At 63.7% G+C, this 15,748-nt stretch overlaps 4 protein-coding genes across 5 annotated transcripts; 2 read left to right on the forward strand and 2 right to left on the reverse strand.

The window, feature by feature from the left end:
- The first annotated feature begins 195 nt into the window (after positions 1 to 195).
- Positions 196 to 2,367, forward strand: CHLRE_12g489800v5 (uncharacterized protein). 2 transcript variants are annotated; one of them, XM_043067900.1, is made up of 4 exons: positions 196 to 651; positions 939 to 1,052; positions 1,290 to 1,387; positions 1,811 to 2,367. In XM_043067900.1, the coding sequence occupies exons 1-4, from the start codon at positions 390 to 392 to the stop codon at positions 2,075 to 2,077; spliced, it is 741 nt and encodes a 246-aa protein (XP_042918034.1). In that variant the 5' UTR covers positions 196 to 389; the 3' UTR covers positions 2,078 to 2,367. The 2 variants fall into 2 exon arrangements, with proteins under 2 accessions (XP_042918034.1, XP_042918035.1); XM_043067901.1 differs by lacking the exons at positions 196 to 651; positions 939 to 1,052; positions 1,290 to 1,387 and having other exon boundaries at positions 1,696 to 2,367.
- A 6-nt stretch (positions 2,368 to 2,373) lies between these two features.
- CHLRE_12g489750v5 (uncharacterized protein) lies at positions 2,374 to 6,508 on the reverse strand. Its single transcript, XM_043067899.1, has 6 exons — positions 6,239 to 6,508; positions 6,033 to 6,167; positions 5,643 to 5,720; positions 4,604 to 4,876; positions 4,123 to 4,422; positions 2,374 to 3,856 (listed from the first exon to the last, which is right to left on the reverse strand). The coding sequence occupies exons 1-6, from the start codon at positions 6,410 to 6,412 to the stop codon at positions 2,915 to 2,917; spliced, it is 1,902 nt and encodes a 633-aa protein (XP_042918036.1). The 5' UTR covers positions 6,413 to 6,508; the 3' UTR covers positions 2,374 to 2,914.
- A 443-nt stretch (positions 6,509 to 6,951) lies between these two features.
- On the reverse strand, positions 6,952 to 10,445 carry CHLRE_12g489700v5 (uncharacterized protein). Its single transcript, XM_001690877.2, has 5 exons — positions 9,973 to 10,445; positions 9,343 to 9,553; positions 8,825 to 8,886; positions 8,248 to 8,520; positions 6,952 to 7,976 (listed from the first exon to the last, which is right to left on the reverse strand). Exons 1-5 carry the CDS (start codon positions 10,324 to 10,326, stop codon positions 7,782 to 7,784), a joined length of 1,095 nt encoding a protein of 364 aa, XP_001690929.1. The 5' UTR covers positions 10,327 to 10,445; the 3' UTR covers positions 6,952 to 7,781.
- Positions 10,446 to 10,545: 100 nt separating this feature from the next.
- On the forward strand, positions 10,546 to 15,729 carry CHLRE_12g489650v5 (uncharacterized protein). The gene is made up of 8 exons (XM_043067898.1): positions 10,546 to 11,195; positions 11,422 to 12,205; positions 12,516 to 12,907; positions 13,138 to 13,465; positions 13,621 to 13,803; positions 13,918 to 14,011; positions 14,366 to 14,647; positions 14,924 to 15,729. The coding sequence occupies exons 2-8, from the start codon at positions 11,616 to 11,618 to the stop codon at positions 15,269 to 15,271; spliced, it is 2,217 nt and encodes a 738-aa protein (XP_042918037.1). The 5' UTR covers positions 10,546 to 11,195; positions 11,422 to 11,615; the 3' UTR covers positions 15,272 to 15,729.
- Positions 15,730 to 15,748: the final 19 nt, after the last annotated feature.

Here is a 15,748-nt window from a genome sequence, read left to right on the forward strand (position 1 = left end):
TCTTCACTGCTCCCTGGAGCTAGCAGCTGCATGCAGTCGGGAAGCTTGCCGACATGCTTGTGAAGGCAGCGGGGGATTCACGGGTTCAGCGGCACGTGCGGGTACGGCACGGGTGCTGCACAGCCTTCTGCACGGCTTGGGGCGAAGAGGGCCATACCGGCACTTACTTGCACACGAATAGCGCTCTAAACACGAGTTGGTTGTCGCGGGCCAGCCGCGAGTTCGCGATACGCCCCCGGCTCCGAGCCCCCGACCCTGCAGAGTTTTCTGGGACGGGCCCTACACCCATGACAGGCGATGAGGCGACGCCCTTTTCGCAAGTCCTGTTGCAAAAGCCTTCGCAACCCGCTTCGCTTCAGTCCGAATGTGATTTGTAGACTAGCAGCATTATGGCCGCCTCCATTGTGCCAACACCAGCAGCCGCCCCGAACGCCAGCGCCGGAGCCAGCACCGGCGCTGGCAGCGCGTCCGCCTCCGCGGCCGCGGCCAGTACGAGCGGTGGTGGTGGCAGCAGCGGTCGGCCTCGCGACCCGGACTCGGCAGTGGCACTGCTGCACGCGGCGGGTGACGATGTCGAGGCCCTGGCGGAGGCGATCGCGGAGGCGGCTTTCCTGGACGCCACGCCGGGAGACCACCGCCAGAAGCTGCGAGGTGTGCGTGCGTGCGCGTGTGTATGTGTGGCGCAGGGATGGACATGCCGGGCGTAGAACACCGGTAGGCTTGGTGTTGTGGCCGGCAGGCGGCTTGTTGGGGAAGACAGGGGAGGGCTGGGCTTGGCGCCCGTGCCCACATCCACACCCCTGTTTTCAAGCCGTCGGATTCCTCGAGGGAGGGATTCTTGCTGGTGCGCAGTGTGGGGCACGCGCCACGCTTCCATATCTTTCTCGCTGGCTGCACGTGCGCTTACTTGCGTCCGCATCCCCATCGTCACCCCGCAGCGGCCCGCACACGGCTGCGCAACCTGAACGCCGCCGCCGCCCGCGCCGACAAGGCCGACCGCTCGCCGCACGCCAAGCCCGAGTACAGCGCAGCGGACTTCGAGACGCTTACAGGTGCGTGAGAACCGTACGTGCAGCACGCATGCAAGCATGTATGCAGGCCTACTGGTCATGCACGTCACGCTGTGTGACACATAGCCATAAGTTGCTCCCACGCATCCTTCCACAGTGTGGCACGAGTTTTCACCACTGCACACGCACGGAACGCATGCGGCCGAGCCACACCACACCGCGCCACACCACGCGCACGCCTAGCCCCGTCCCTCCACACCTCTTCTAACCTCCTTCCAGGCCAGTATGAGAAGTTGAACTGGCGCATGGTGTCCAAGCCCGGCGGCGCCACCGTCAAGCCAGACGACTTCTACCGCCTGTACGCACTGCACATGCAGGTGCGGGTGCGTGTGTGCGCGTGCACGTGTGCGGATGCCAGGCAGGGCGCCTGCAGGTTTGGCTAGGTGCGGCGGCCGGCGGGAGTGGTGGTGGGATCAGGAGGGACAGGCTCGAAGCACCTATGTACAGCCCAGGGGCCCGGCCCGACCTTCCCCACAAAGTGAAGTCGCCATGGTACACTCTTCGTTTCCCTCAACCCACCCCACCCCGGCATTGGATTTGTCGTACCGTGTCCATCCTGGGGCTTTCCTTGCAGCCTACGTTCGCATTAGTTCCGCAACACTCGTCAATAACAGCACTCCATGTCCCCATGTTAAGGCCAAACCCCCTTCGCGCTCTGTGGGCTGGTGCTGGGTCTAGGGCTTGCTTTGGATTGGATGAACGTATCCCACCCACCCCCCAACGCCACACACGTGCCGCAGGCCAGCCGCGGCGACAACACCGGCGAGCGGCCCATGTGGGCGGAGCGCGGCGGTCTGGACTTCGAGGGCCGCGCGCGCTGGGACGCCTGGACCGCGCTGCGCGGCACAGACCCGGCCAAGGCGCGGCTGCGCTTCGTCAAGCTGTTTCACGAGTTCGTACCGGCCGCATTGTACCGCGACACGCGTGCCGCCGTGCTGAGCGCGCTGGCGCCGGCGGGACCATCAGGGCTGGCGGAGGCGCCAGCAGGACCGGTGGCGGTTGTGTGATGCGGGCAGTCATGTGATGGTGGATGGTGTCGTGTTGAGCGTTGCTTGGCTGTTCAAGGGAGGCGCTCGGGTGCTAGCGAGATGGCTTTGGACCGGCGGGAGCTGAATCTGATCAGGCTGGCCTCTGTGTGATGGAACAGGGTAAGCCGGTAAGGGCAGGGTGGCGAGATGCTGAGTCTGTGTTCCATCGCGCCCGCCCGTGTATGGGCTTCAGCACGGAGCCTGGACCCGCACGAAAGAGTGATGGGATTGCGTTGGCCGCGTCAAGTATGACGGAAGCGAACAGGGGTGCTCAAGAAACTGCAGAGTTACATTTATCAGCAAGGCGCCTTACGACCGCGTTGTGCACCTTGAATCGCTTAGTATGTACCATCCTTGTCATACGCCGTCGCGATTACCCCAGAACTCCGTACGCACCTTCGCTTATAGATCAGCAAAGCACACAGTCCCTGTGCCGTGGTCCCTGTGCCGCGGTCATGTATCTACCCGCTAACCCACTAAACCATCGTGCAATTCCGACCCCTTGATCTAAGCTTCCCCAATGATTGATTGTCCAGTCTTGGTAATGCAGTGTTCCGCCTCTGTACCTTCGCATGCGCAGGGGCTTCGCAGCCCCGGCGGCGCAACACGTATCGTCATGGCCGGGTGGGCCGGGCCCTACCCCGCCACACAGCCGCCCACAGCTCGCGCCCAGCTGTCAAAACCCTTGCACCGGCTTCGCACGTCTACCTATTTTCTTCCGGCACCACGCCACTTCGCATGGGCTGCGCGCCCGCCCCTCATCCCGGATCAATACCGCTCCCAATGCTTCCCCTGCTCCAGCCGCTCTGCTCCTCCTCAAATGTCAGCCAACGTCTGCGGGCGCTGGTAGTCCCAGATGAAGATGCCGCCCTCCGTTCCCACGCTTACGATGCGCTGCTTGTCGGGCGTCACGCCCACCGCCGTGATGGCGCCGCTGTGCGCCACGCCCACAAAATAGCAGTGGCCCTCGTCGTAGCCCCACAGCTTGACCAGCTTGTCGCCGCCGCCGCTCACCAGCGCCTCGCCGTCGCGGTCCACCGCCAGCGCGTTCACCTCGTCCAGGTCGGAGCCGTCGATGATGCGGATGGCGTTGCCGTCGTAGGCGTCCCAGTAGGTGACCTTGCGGTCTGTCCCCGCCGTGACCAGCTGCGACTCGTCGGGGTGGTAGACCACCGACTTGAAGAACGTGTTGGCGAACAGGCTGGTGCGACGCTTGAAGGTGTGCAGGTCCCACAGGATGCAGGAGCCGTCGGAGGAGGCGGACACGCACTCGTCGCCGGAGCCCTTGATGCGGATGCAGTTGACAGGGCCCTTGTGGTCCTTCATGCTCGCCTCCAGCGTCTGCGAGGTGCGGCCGATGCGCCACACGCGCACCATGCCCTCCTCGCCGCCGCTGAGGATGCGGGACGAGTCGGCGGTCGAGGCGATGGCGGTCACGGCCTTTTGGTGCGCGTCGTTGATGGTGAAAATGATCTTGCCGCTCTGCGGTCCGAACGCGCGGATTTTGCCGTCCGACCAGCCAGACAGTATGGCGGAGCCGTCTGTGGTGAAGGCGATGCAGAAGCACTCGAGGTTGGGCACCGCGATGCGCAGCAGCTCGCGGCAGGTGGTGAGGTGCCACAGGCGAATGAAGCCGGTGCCGCAGGTGGCGAACACCTCGCTGTACTCGTTGGGGAAGGCCATGCCGTTGATCTTGTCGTTGTGCGCCGTCTGCACCAGCTCCTCCTTCAGGCGACTGGTGGCGGGCTCGTACGTCACCTGCAGGAGGGCGGGCGAGGCGGGGCGGGGCGGGGGCGCGCGATGAGTTGAGGGGACGAAGGGGAAGGCACGCGGCGGGTGCGGCATGTATGTGGTTCAGCTGTTACCAGCGGCGGGGAATACAAAAAGACCGCCCAGAGGGGCATGGAAAGTCGTCGCAGTGCAGTGCTTTGGTTCCGATCGGCCATCCACTGTATGCCGGACGCAAATGCAACGCATCGGGCTCCAGGCTTGTGCGTGATGCGCCCCACAGCCAAGCGACGCACCTTGTAAATGTTGCACATGGCGGTGCCCACGAAGAAGGTGAAACCGCGCGCGTTCATGTCCGCCAGTGCGATGGAGGTGATGGCTCCCTCTACCTTGGTGCCCGCCAGCGCCGGCATCTTGCGCAGCAGCTTGGGGTTGGTGGAGGACGGCTCCGGCACGGTGCGCAGCACCTGCAGCGAGCCGTCGCCGCCGCCCACCAGGATGTCGCCGGTGGGCACCTCGCACGTTGCCGTCACGCCCATCTGCACGTTGCCCTTGGCCGGCCCCGTGTTCTTGAACAGCACCCGCTCCAGCGCGATCTGTGGGATAAGGTGATGGTTTAGTGCCTGGTTGGAGATGGTGAACTCACGAATTGATGCGGTTGGTCACCGCCAAAAGCGCTGCAGCAGCCCACGCCTCTCACACACTTCCCTACCTCAAGCCTCTCGCCTGCCCTACCCCACAGCCCACTCGCGCCGCCACTCCTATCCTTAAACGCACCTGCAGCACGTCACCAGTGGTGGTACCGCAGTAAGCGTACTCGTCGTTGGCGTCCACCACCACGCTTTTAAACACGCGCTTCAGCGTGCCCAGCGTCGCGTCTGTGGGCCGCAGCTTGTTGTTGCCGGCGTCGTAGGTCCACACGTTCATGTTAAAGTTGCCGGCCGTAATCAGCTTGTCGGGCGAGTTGTTGAAAAACTTCACGCAGTTGGTGAAGTTGGTGTTGCAGGGCGAGCCGCAGATGGCGTTGCCGCTGGCCACGTCCCACAGCACCTGTGGAAGTAGACAGCAGGGGAGAGGAGGGAGAGGACGGGTCAGGGACTGGTGTTTGGGACCCGGCGTGTGTATGTGTGTGCGTGTATGCCCCAGGGTACCGCTGCGAGGTAGCTGCGGTGCCGCCGTGTTCCGCTATGGCCGTGGCCCCGGCTGCGCCGGTCCGCCGGGCAGCTGCCACAACCGCAGCTGCTATGTAGGCCAGCCACTGGCTGGAAGCAGTGGAGAAGGAAGCGCCGCGGTCAGCCATGCTTCACAGCTGCCTGCTGCCTGCTACGCCAGCATCCATGGGCGCGCTATCCCAGGCTGTGTGAGAGAGGCCTGCCTTGCACCAGCCCGCCGGCCCCCCCCTCACGCCGGCTGTCCTGCCAGCCCTCTGCCCATTGGCTGCTGGCGTCCGGCTGGGGGCAGGCGGGCCGCCTTGGGCCCTATATGACGTAGGCTCAAGGACCACGCCCACATGTACGCAGCCTCTCCGCCACACCTCCACCGAGGCACCTCTGCCACTCCGTGCTGACGCCCCACCCCATGCACCTTGGAACCCGACCTGTCCCTGGCCTTCGGGCTCAGGCACATCCCGTTCAAGCTTGAGCATACCCGTGCCCGCACCCCAGCTATCAGGCCGAGCTGCGCTGCCCTTCCATATACAGAGTTTCATACGACTCCCTGCATTCCCGTCCCACATCGCTGCTGCCAAGTGCCGTGCCGCCGCCGCTGCTGCTGCTGCTGCTGCTGTTGTTGCTGGGAGCTGGCGCTCGGTGCTCACCAGGGCGTTGTCGTCCTGGCCGCCTAGTGACGCCAGGAAGCGCTCATCGCAGGAGAAGTCCAGCGCCTGGACCTTGACCTGTGCGGCGCGACGAGGTGGGGATGTGGCGCTTGAAACGGGAACACGGGGTGTGTACCACAGGGACCAAGCCTGCAAAACCCTGGTGTCATATCAAGCCGCTCATGCTGTTGCTAGGTAGCTATTTGCCCCTTCACCCCTGGCTAGTACGTTCAGTAGGGGTACCTCCCTGGACATCTAGCTCTTTAAGAGTCGCCCCCCAGACACTGCACTATCACCCCCATGCGCCTGAGCACGCCGCGCAACCTCCCTCGCCATCTCCCGCACCCCGTGCTTGCCCCCACCCCGTGCCCCACCCCACCCTGAGCGCACCTTGTGCAGCGCCATGCGATGAATAAGCTGCTTTGACTCCAGGTCCCAGATGATGATATCGGCGGTGAAGCCCATGTACGTGATTTGCCCTGACGCCAGGTACCTGCCCGACCGAGATAGCGCTAGGCATGAAACCTGAAAGGCGGGGGACGCGTGTTGTCAAGCTCGGCTCGACGAGAGCCACATGGCTCGGTCCTGTAACCAACCTTATCGCTGTGTCCTTGGAGGAACTCCTGCGACCGTGGGTCCGCGCGGTCGCGCAGAACGATGGTGCTGCCCAGCGGATATATGATTGTCCGCCCATCCGGATGTGCTATCAGACCATTCTCAATGGCCCCACCGAACCCAATGACCGAGTTGAGGACCAGCGGCTCGGCCATCCTGCCCCTGACTTGGCAAGCGGCAAGAAACTCCTAGTTTAATGTAGAAAAGATAAGATGCTCGCGTTAATGAAGAGATTTATGCAGAGTGTATAGGAAATGGTGAACTCAGAAATGTAGAGGTCGGCGCAGGGTCTTCGAGGAAGTCAGCTTCGAGCCGGAATGGGGGCCCGTGTTCGTGGTCCTCCCAGACCGGGAACAAGTTCAAACGATAGAATTTGCTCAATACATTACACATGCGCCAAGTTACAGCGGTAAAAGCCCCAGCCCCCCGGTGCAAAACCGGCACGCGGCATCCCGGCGGTAGCATCAGGCTTGATAAGAAGTTGCTTGAGGGGAGGGGCAGGAGACAGCACGGGGTACGGGTGCACAATGATGGACGGCGCCACGGGGTGAATGCTGTGTGTGCGGGTTGATGCGGCAGGGCCGGCGGCAGCTAGCGGCAACAGGGATGCCTCCTGATGCCTCCGGGCGGCAGGGCCAAGGCCGCTGGGGACCGAGCGCCCTTGCAGAGAAGCCGGAGCGCCGGACAGGTTGAGTAAATGCTTCTACGCAAAGTACAATGTACCAGCGGATGAGAGTCATGAGACTAGGTTACTCCACAGAATCCCATGATCCGTTAAATCTCAGTTCGACTGGTCAAACACTCAGGTTTGCCGCCGTCCAATCTCGGTCTGCAATAACCCAACCCCAACCCATCCCGCCATCCTGGCAGCTTATTCGCTCATACGCAGTATGCCTCTCGTATGCGGTACCGAATGCCCTATCGAACGCATGAGTCCGATGCCTACAATCATGGCCAGGCCATTCCAGATTCTGGGGTGGCCGCTATGCCCACGGCAGTGCCGTCACTCGTCAATCTTTCCGTAACTGATCTTCTCGTTCACCGTACCGCGACACCAGCCCGCATTCGCTGCTAGCTCGGGCCCAGCCCACATACCCACGCTCCTTGTACATGGACTCACAACACCATATAATACTGCAACCTTGCAGTTGCGATTCCACAGGCACACAAGCACATAGGCGCAGATAGGCGCGGTCGACATCATGCAACCCCTCGCGCCCAGCACCTCGCACCCTCCGCTAGCCGCCGCACCCCTCCACATCACGCCGGACGCTGCGCAGGCATCCAGTGCCCCGGAAGAACCTGCACCGCCTGCTCGGCAACTCCGGCGCCCACGCCGACGCTAGTGCCGTGCCGCCGCCCAACTTGCTCCAGTCCTCCATCTCCTGAAGCCACTCCCGCTCCTGCTCCTGATTTTGCTCACTGCAAGAAGACGCCGCTGCTCACAGCCTGCGCCGGCTGCCGCCGCTGCCGCCGCTGCTGCCATCGCTGCTGCTGCTGCTGCTGCCGCCACCCAGGTGCTCCTTACAGGTTCTTGGTGGCCGCCAGGCAGTGCAAGAGGATGCCGTTCTGTGCGTGCATGCGGTTCTCCGCCTCCTGGAACACCACGCTCTGCGGGCTCTCCATCACGCCGTCCGTGGTCTCCAGCCCGCGCTCCGCCGGCAGGCAGTGCATGAACAGCGCTTGCGCGCCCGCCAGCGCCATCAGCTTCTCGTTCACCTGGGTGGCGCGAGCGAGGGGTATGTCAGCATGTGCACAGCTTCTCGAGGACGACGTGAAAAGATGCAAACTTGTCTTACAGGCCTGGGTCACAACCTTCGGATACCCCTGGTAGCAGTTCCGGCATTCCCCCCAGGGGTTGAACCCTCTGCCCAGCTCCTTCCGTCCCAAGGCCCTGCTGGTCGCCCTCATCACCATCACCAGCCCTACCCTGCCACCACCACCGCCAGCAGCCCGCCGCCAAGCCCCGCCCCCAAGGCCCGCACCGCACCTGATACGGCGCGAACGCAATCTTGCGCTCGTCGATGGTCTCCTTCTGCCCCATGGACGCCCACACGTCCGTGTAGATCACGTCCGCGCCCTTCACCGCGTTAATGTCCGACGTGACGGTGATGGACGACAGGCCCGCCGCCCGCGCGCCCTCCACAGTGCTCTGGCAGGGCTCGTAGCCGGGCGGGCAAACCACCACGAACTCGAACGAGAGCCGGGTGGCCAGGCGCAGCCATGAGTGCACGATGTTGTTGCCGTCACCCACGTACACCACCTGAGCAGCCGCAGTGAGGCAGCGCAGCAGTGCCGTGGAGGGGAAGCGAAGCGGTGCCGTGGCGGCGTGGCGCCAGGACATCGGAGCCCGCATCAGAAACCCATATCAGAGACCGTGCTGGATTTGCCCGGCTGCAGCTTGGCAGCACCCCGTCCTCAAGGCAACCACTCCCTGGTCTCGCTGTTGACTGCATCTGGCGGCTTTGCCTGACCATTGCATGCCCCATAAGGCAAACCCTAGCCGCGGCGGAGGGCATCGTGGCGCTACAGCAGGCCGGCCCTGCAAGGCCACAACCCGTACACACCTTGGTGCCCTCAACGCGGCCCTTGCGCTCAAGCAGCGTCAGCGCATCCGCCATGATCTGGCCTGTGGTGCAGAGGACGTCGACGGCCGATGGGAGGCCGCGGCCGAGGAGGGGTGGGTAAGGGGCGGGTGTGGCGGAGGTGCAGCCGTGCACAGCCAAACCCACATAGCGTCAGGGGCTTCTCGACCACAGCCATGCGTCTTTCGCTGGCGTTCTCCCGCTCCCGCCCCCACCATACCACCAGCTTTCCTAGCAACCAACGCATGCCCGACCAGACTACCTTTCCCTTGACGCCCTGCCACCGGCCTGGCCCCTCTCCCCTCCTCTACCCCGGCCCCTCCCCGCTCCCTCCTCCCTCCCTCCTCCCCGCTTCCTCCTCCCTCCCCGCCTTCCTCCTCCCTCCCCGCCTTCCTCCCTCCTCACTCCCCCTCCTCCCCATATTGGTGCCTATCTGATTGGGCTCAGGCATATACCCTCCCCGCCCCCGGCCGCCCGCTGCCCGTGCGCCCGCCTCTCACAGGGGTGGTTGTAGTCTGTGAGGCCGTTGATGATGGGCACGGAGCTGTACTCGGCCAGCTCCAGCAGGTCGGCGTGCGCGAACAGGCGCGCCATGATGACGTCGTTGTAGCCGGACAGCACACGGGCAATGTCCTTGGTGGGCTCGCGCTTGCCCAGCTGGATGGTGTTGGGGTCCAGGTACAGCGCGTGGCCGCCCAGGCGGAAGAAGCCCTGGGGGGAGAGGGAGGGGAGGGAGGGGAAGAGGGAGGGGATGGGCAGGAGGGTTGTAAATACTAATCCAGGGGGATGTGGAGTGGATGGCGAGGGGGGAGAGGGCGTGGAGGGCGTGCAATGGGCGGGGGGTATGGCAGGAGCGGCATGGAAAGTGCTGGTGGGTAGCACGGTATGAGTGCTGGCAGCCCTAGGCAGGCCTGCTCCATGCGTGCACACGTACAACCCCTATTTGTCGTTCTTATACACAACACACAACATACGTACACACATACGATGGCAGCACACGTGTAACAGGGAGCCGCGGAGGTGGCTAAGACCCGGGCGGAAACACGTGCTGACGCCGATGGACGCCCCGGGACCCTAGTGATGATGCCAAACCCGCGAGCCCAGCCCCAGCGTGCTGCCCTGGGGCTCACCGTCTCAAATGAGACACGCGTGCGAGCCGAAGGCTTAGTGAAGATCATCGCCATAGTCTGGCCCGCGAACGGCTTGAACGACTCGTCACGTGTGTAGAATTTTGCCTTGCACAGCTTCGCCTTCTCCAGCATGTCAAGCAGCTCATCCCTAGAGAAGTCGTCTAGGTGCAGGAAGTGCTTGCCCTTCTTGGGAGGCGTGATGGTCTTAGCACTGTACCAGTAGGGCTGCGTCGACTGCGCTGCGACAATGTGCAGCGCACGACGGCTAGTGGCAGGCCGCCGCACTGGTACATGGCTACAGGACCGGCTGCTGGTGCTGCAGGGCGCCTCCACGCGGTTCCGAAGGGCTTGCATTTGTCTCAATCAGCTCAGCACGTTGCAGTTTGTGTATACAGTAAAGCAAGTGAAGTAAGGACTGAAGCGGCAAGCTGTAACACCACACTAACAAGACAATGCAGCGCTGCATTATCGAGCCGCGCCATTTCGCGCCGAACACCGAATGAGCTCATGCAAGCATACCGGGCAGAGTGCCCCAGTAGCACCTAGCTGTTTGTGAAACAGTGGGATTACATTATTTCTTTTATCCTGAAGACTTTCAGGGCATTCCATGCATGCTTTACTCTTGTGAAGCTGTCCTGTAACAACGCCAGCGGTAGCTGTAATGAGCACGTGCAATGCGCATTTTAGTAGCGATGTGCTCATATACGCGCAAATACAGCACAGCTTGGCACGCTCGGGGTGTTGCGCGTGGTGCCGGGATTCGGCTCCACTGACACCCGGGTTTGATCCCCATATCGGCGACGGACGTTTAGGGCTGCCGCCAAGCCAGCCCCGAGCACCGCCGTGCGTGCATGCAATGCATTACGAGCATGCAGCAGCCAGCGCAGCTGTGTTGTTGGTGGCGATGGGCTATGCCGCTCCACGCGGAACATCGTACGTTCGGGATACCGCGGCGTCGAGCGCCGAGCCAGCTGTGTGTGACCCCGCATCAAGCCCGACAGAGGCAGCTACGAAACTCTACGTGACGTTACCGTGGATCTGCAGGGAAACTGGCAAGGGACGGAAGCGCCTGTCAACACGTCGAGGTCGGAGTCTTGGTTGGGACGACGACCCGCCACAAGTGGCCGCGTGCGAACTCCGTGAGCATTTTCCTGCTACGTTTACTCGTTACGTGTACTCAATAACAGCTGCGGGGAGACCAAATAGATAGCATACCATCACAGGTGAGGCCGCGTGTTGCGCATAAGAGCAGCTCTGCCTTACTCGGATGTTGCGGCTCTGACGCGCGCGCATGCGTGCGTGACTGACGGCCGCGCCACTGCGGCGGGGCCACGCCAATGGTTTGCTTTGCCGCGGGGAACCCGGTTGTGCCGCCACCATCGTCGTCCTTTTCACAGCAAAGCTTGTATCCATCGCTCAAACAACTGCTGCGCTTCCCCCATCCTGCAGTCTTCCCACCACCACATCGCCACCTTCGTCAGTTCTGGTGTTGCCGCCAGTGTGCTGCCGCTGCGGTTTACCGCTTGAGTATACGAGCTCAGTACCGGCCTCAGTACTGGCCTCAGGACCGGCGTGGACATCACTCACGGCAGCAGCGGCACGAGCACGTGTGCGCAGCGTCACAGACCATGCGTCCACAGCGCATGTCGGCCCTACTATTAGCGGGCATGTTGGCCCTCACTGCGGGCGGCCTTCTCCCAGGCGCAGCAGCAACAGCAGCTGCCGGCACCGCCTCTCAAGGCTCAGCCGGGGATACGGCCGCGCGCCGTGTCTTCACGGATGAGTACCTAGTGCTGCCCGGCGCTGTGGCGGCGGCAGCAGCGGCAACAGCCGCCGGGCCGAAGCAGCAGCACCGGCGCCCGGACGAGGGCTCCCTCACGCGCGCGCTCGCCGGCCATGCGCACCACCACGGCCGCAAGCTGCAGCAGTCCTCTGACACCAACACCAACACCACCGCGACCGCCACCACCACCACCACCACCACTGCCAACATCACCACAGCACCCTCCAGCACCCCGCTAAACTGGTGCACTGCCAACAGCCTCCCCGACGGCAGCTACCCGGAAGCCAGCGACTGCGCCAAGTTCGTGCTGTGCTACTCCGGCCTCACCTACGTGTTCGACTGCGCGGACTGCCGCCTGTCTGACCGCGCCGCCGCCGGGCCGGGCGCGACCGGCGGCTGCCTGGGCCAGGCCAAGCTGTGGTTCAACATGGACAGCGGTGTCTGCGACTGGTGAGTGCAGTACGATATGTGTGTTTGTGGGTGCCTGCTGTGGGAGTTATGGAAAAGGATTATGGTGGATGGCGGAGGCCTGTGGGGTTGGTGAATGTGGTGGATGCCGCAGGCCGCCGTGAGAGTGGGAGGAACGGTGTGTGAGGGGAGAATGGCACGGTCTCGGGTTGCCGTTTCGTGGTGCCGTGCCGGAGTCGAACAAGGAAACAAGGATTTCGGAAGCAAGAGGAGTCGAGGAGACGAGGAGCTTGCGGTATCCGCGTTTGGTGAGCCGTGCACTGCCCACTACAGCTTCTTCCATTGCTCGCAGGCCATCCGCTGTGTCCACCTGCTCCGCCGCAACCGCCGCCGCCGCCAGTGACACCCCCAGCCCAGCGATGCCACTCGCCCCGCCGCCCAGCGCCCCGCCTACGTCCAGTTCCACCAGCCCCGGCTCCGGCACCACCTTCCGTAACGCCAACGAAGGCCCGTACGGCGGCTACGGCCACTACGGCTACGGCGGCTACGGCTATGGCGGCTACGGCGGTTACGGCGGTTATGGCGGCGCGGATTTCCGTGACAGCAGTGGTAACGGCAACGGCGGCCGGCCAAGCAGCAGTGAGGATGACCTGCTTATTGAGCTGCGTGAGGGCAAGCCCTACTCGCCGGTGCCGGGGTACGGCGGCGGCGAGGACGGCAGCTGGTCGCCCGGCAGCTCACCAGGTGCGCAGGGGGCGGCGGCGGGGGCACTGGTGGGCGAGGGATCGGCCCGGTTGGGTGGCGGGAGTGAAAGTGGCGGGAGTGAAGGTGGCAGGAGTGAAAGTCGCAAGCTGTGTCTGCGCCGCTCTGACGTCAGGATTCAGTCACACGCACTGCGGCGTCAGAGGGTCGCCTCGACAGCAACTGTTCACTGATATTCTGTCCTGCCCTTCTCCCTCTTCCTTTCCCGTCAGACCCCGCTGACCTTGCCACCGACCTCGCCGGCAGCCCCGAAGACGACACGACCCACTCCGGCAACGGTAGTATCAATGGCAGTGGCAGTAGCAGGGGCAGTGCCAGTGGTGGCGGTAGCAACAGTGGCAGTGGCGGCAGCGGCGGCAGCAGCGGGTCGGGCGCTGGCAGCAACAGCAACAGCGGTGGTGACCCCTGTGCCGTGCCAGCCGCCGGAACCACACAACAGCAGCAGCAGCCACTGCCCGGCGCCGCCGTGGCCGAGTACTCGTCTGTGTTTGAGGCACCCGAGTGTGACGGCCGCGGCCAAAACACATGCATGACCAGCGGGTGCGTGGCGGCGTGTTGTTGTAGCGCCTGCCAATTCCACCCCGTTCATTGTGCTTGGGCACATCTAGCCCTCCGCCCGACGCTCACTTTGCGAACACAACAGGGCCACGCCTGCGCTCCCTCGCTGTCCTTCCCACGTGAACCCGCCCAAACAGACTGGCGGGCAAGGGCTACTCGGGCGAGGGCGCGGAGATGGACGGCCCCAACACCTTGTACAGCGAGTGCGCGGACGGCGACCCAGCCGGCGGCGGCGTTGGCGGCGGCGGCGGCGGCGGCGGCGGCAGCGGCTTCGTGGCTGACGTGGCTCTACAGGCAGCGTCCGGCACCATGTTGCGCAGGTGTGTGTCCGTGCGTCGTGCGCCTCCAACTCTCCCTAGTGCGGGTTGACACCTGGACACCTACCCATGTACACATCGTCACACCTTCACGCCTGGCCCCCCCCTGCCCTGCAGCGGTGAGGCGGCCCGCATTGTGGCCCAGGTGGTGTGTGACCCCGCTGTGCCCGCCACCTTCGTCGACTTCTTCTACACGGGATACACAGCCATGGTGCGTGCGGGGGCCAGGCATGTGAGCACATGTGCAGCTGCAGGTGTGCGATTGCAAGCGCAAACGTGCTTGCGTCTTTAAGTGCATGCGTGTTGAGGTCTCAATCATCGAGGAAGACACAGCACGCCCACAGCGAGGCTGCGCCACCCCATCCGCGCCCACGCCCTGCTTGGGCCCACGTCCTGACCCCACCCCACCCCCCACCCCCCACCCCCCACCCCACCCCCCCCCCCACACACACACACACATACACACACACACACACACACATACACACACACACATACACACACACACATACACACACATACACACACACACACACACACACACACATACACACACACATTGCAGGGCGCCGCGGGCCGTGTGTGGAACTACGTGTCCACTCAGTCCTGCGCCGACCTGCAAGCCGTCGACAACTCCACAACCTCCAACACCAACGCCACCTCTGCCCTCCTCGCCACCTCGCTGCCCTTCACCGTGCCCGACGGCACCGCTGCCCTGGGCGGCAGCGTGGCGGTGCGCGTGCAGCTGCGCGAGACGGCGGGCGGCCCCGTCAACGACCTGCCAGTGGCGTTCCCGTGCGCGTACGGGTCGTACGGCAGCAACGACCGAGATGACCTGGTGGTGCAGGTGGGGCTGGGGTGGGGCTGGGGTGGGGATTGTGGGGTTGTGTGTGTGGGATTGTGGGCACGTGCCAGTGAGGAGGGGAGTGGTCGGCAACATACTCCCGAGTACGCCGAGACCCAGAACCGTAAACCAGGAGTTGTGGCCTTAGCCTTCATCCGTGTGCCTTGTCCTTCTTGTCGTTGTTTGTGAGATGGGAGTATGGAGGCAGGAAAACCTGCCTTCAGGCGCACATGGATTGCACGTGCTGATATCCTTCCTCGACACCCGCAATGACTGCAGGTGTGCCCAGCGCTGCCTCAAAGCAGCCCACCCGCCCCCCAGCCGTCTCCCTCTCCGCCCCCGAGGGCCAGCAGCACCAACACCGGTACCGGATCTGGCACCAACCGCAGCCCTGACGGTGATCTCTACCTACGCGGCAGCGACGGTGGCAGCATCGGCGGCTCCAGTACCGGACCAGGCTGGAACGGGGCCGCTTCCGGTACCGGTGGCGCGGGCACTGGTGCGGGCGCCGGTGCCGCCGCTGCCGGCCCGGTTGCCTCTGCTGGGCAGCAGGTGCTGGAGGCGGCGCGTGCGGCGTTCTATGCCATATTCTCTGCCAAGGTGCCGCCCGCCACAGGTCCCGCGTGAGGGCAGCTGCGTTCGGGCGGGTTGTCATGACGGTGGCCTCAAGGCTCGGTAGTTGGGAGTTCGGATAGGCGCCACTGCTGTGTGAGTGACACCACGGCACTATGTGTTGCCGTGTAGTGCCGTGCTGCTGCCTGATCCAGGTCTGGAGCCATGTTCCTATAGCTGGTGCAGCAGGGGCCAAGCAGGGCACTGTGAGGCCGTATGGGCCCGAGTCAGTGACGTAAGCCGACGCACCTCGACGTCCCTTCTTAATGATTGACAGCAAAGCACATAGCATGTATCAAATTCTGGTCTGACTGAGACGCATTTGCACATTACACACGTGAGCCCATTTGGTTGTGAGAGCATGTTCGGTGGTAGGCGCCTAGGCGGCGATGTGGGGGTTAAAAAGATAGCAGGGCAACCTCATGGGTTCGAAAACGTCCATTCCTGCAGTCCTGCTGTAACGTTGAGGAGCGCGCCGCCACTGGACATACA

The sequence above is a fragment of the Chlamydomonas reinhardtii genome, chromosome 12, assembly GCF_000002595.2.
Source record: "Chlamydomonas reinhardtii strain CC-503 cw92 mt+ chromosome 12, whole genome shotgun sequence".
NCBI classification, from domain to species: Eukaryota; Viridiplantae; Chlorophyta; class Chlorophyceae; order Chlamydomonadales; family Chlamydomonadaceae; genus Chlamydomonas; species Chlamydomonas reinhardtii.

What these genes read in the sequence shown, in the direction of transcription:
- CHLRE_12g489750v5 (XM_043067899.1), bottom strand. Translation starts at nt 6,412, where the DNA reads ATGGCCGAGCCGCTGGTCCTCAACTCGGTCATTGGGTTCGGTGGGGCC. An exon ending in ATCGCATGGCGCTGCACAAG is followed by an intron (nt 5,721 to 6,032) that starts GTGCGCTCAGGG and finishes CGCGCCGCACAG; the next exon opens with GTCAAGGTCCAGGCGCTGGA. An exon ending in CCACTGGTGACGTGCTGCAG is followed by an intron (nt 4,423 to 4,603) that starts GTGCGTTTAAGG and finishes CTTATCCCACAG; the next exon opens with ATCGCGCTGGAGCGGGTGCT.
- CHLRE_12g489700v5 (XM_001690877.2), bottom strand. Translation starts at nt 10,326, where the DNA reads ATGCAAGCCCTTCGGAACCGCGTGGAGGCGCCCTGCAGCACCAGCAGC. An exon ending in CACAGACTACAACCACCCCT is followed by an intron (nt 8,887 to 9,342) that starts GTGAGAGGCGGG and finishes TCTGCACCACAG; the next exon opens with GCCAGATCATGGCGGATGCG. An exon ending in TTGCGTTCGCGCCGTATCAG is followed by an intron (nt 7,977 to 8,247) that starts GTGCGGTGCGGG and finishes CGCGCCACCCAG; the next exon opens with GTGAACGAGAAGCTGATGGC.
- CHLRE_12g489650v5 (XM_043067898.1), top strand. Translation starts at nt 11,616, where the DNA reads ATGTCGGCCCTACTATTAGCGGGCATGTTGGCCCTCACTGCGGGCGGC. An exon ending in GTCGCCCGGCAGCTCACCAG is followed by an intron (nt 12,908 to 13,137) that starts GTGCGCAGGGGG and finishes CTTTCCCGTCAG; the next exon opens with ACCCCGCTGACCTTGCCACC. An exon ending in GAGATGACCTGGTGGTGCAG is followed by an intron (nt 14,648 to 14,923) that starts GTGGGGCTGGGG and finishes CAATGACTGCAG; the next exon opens with GTGTGCCCAGCGCTGCCTCA.
- CHLRE_12g489800v5 (XM_043067900.1), top strand. Translation starts at nt 390, where the DNA reads ATGGCCGCCTCCATTGTGCCAACACCAGCAGCCGCCCCGAACGCCAGC. An exon ending in CCACCGCCAGAAGCTGCGAG is followed by an intron (nt 652 to 938) that starts GTGTGCGTGCGT and finishes GTCACCCCGCAG; the next exon opens with CGGCCCGCACACGGCTGCGC. An exon ending in TGTACGCACTGCACATGCAG is followed by an intron (nt 1,388 to 1,810) that starts GTGCGGGTGCGT and finishes CACGTGCCGCAG; the next exon opens with GCCAGCCGCGGCGACAACAC.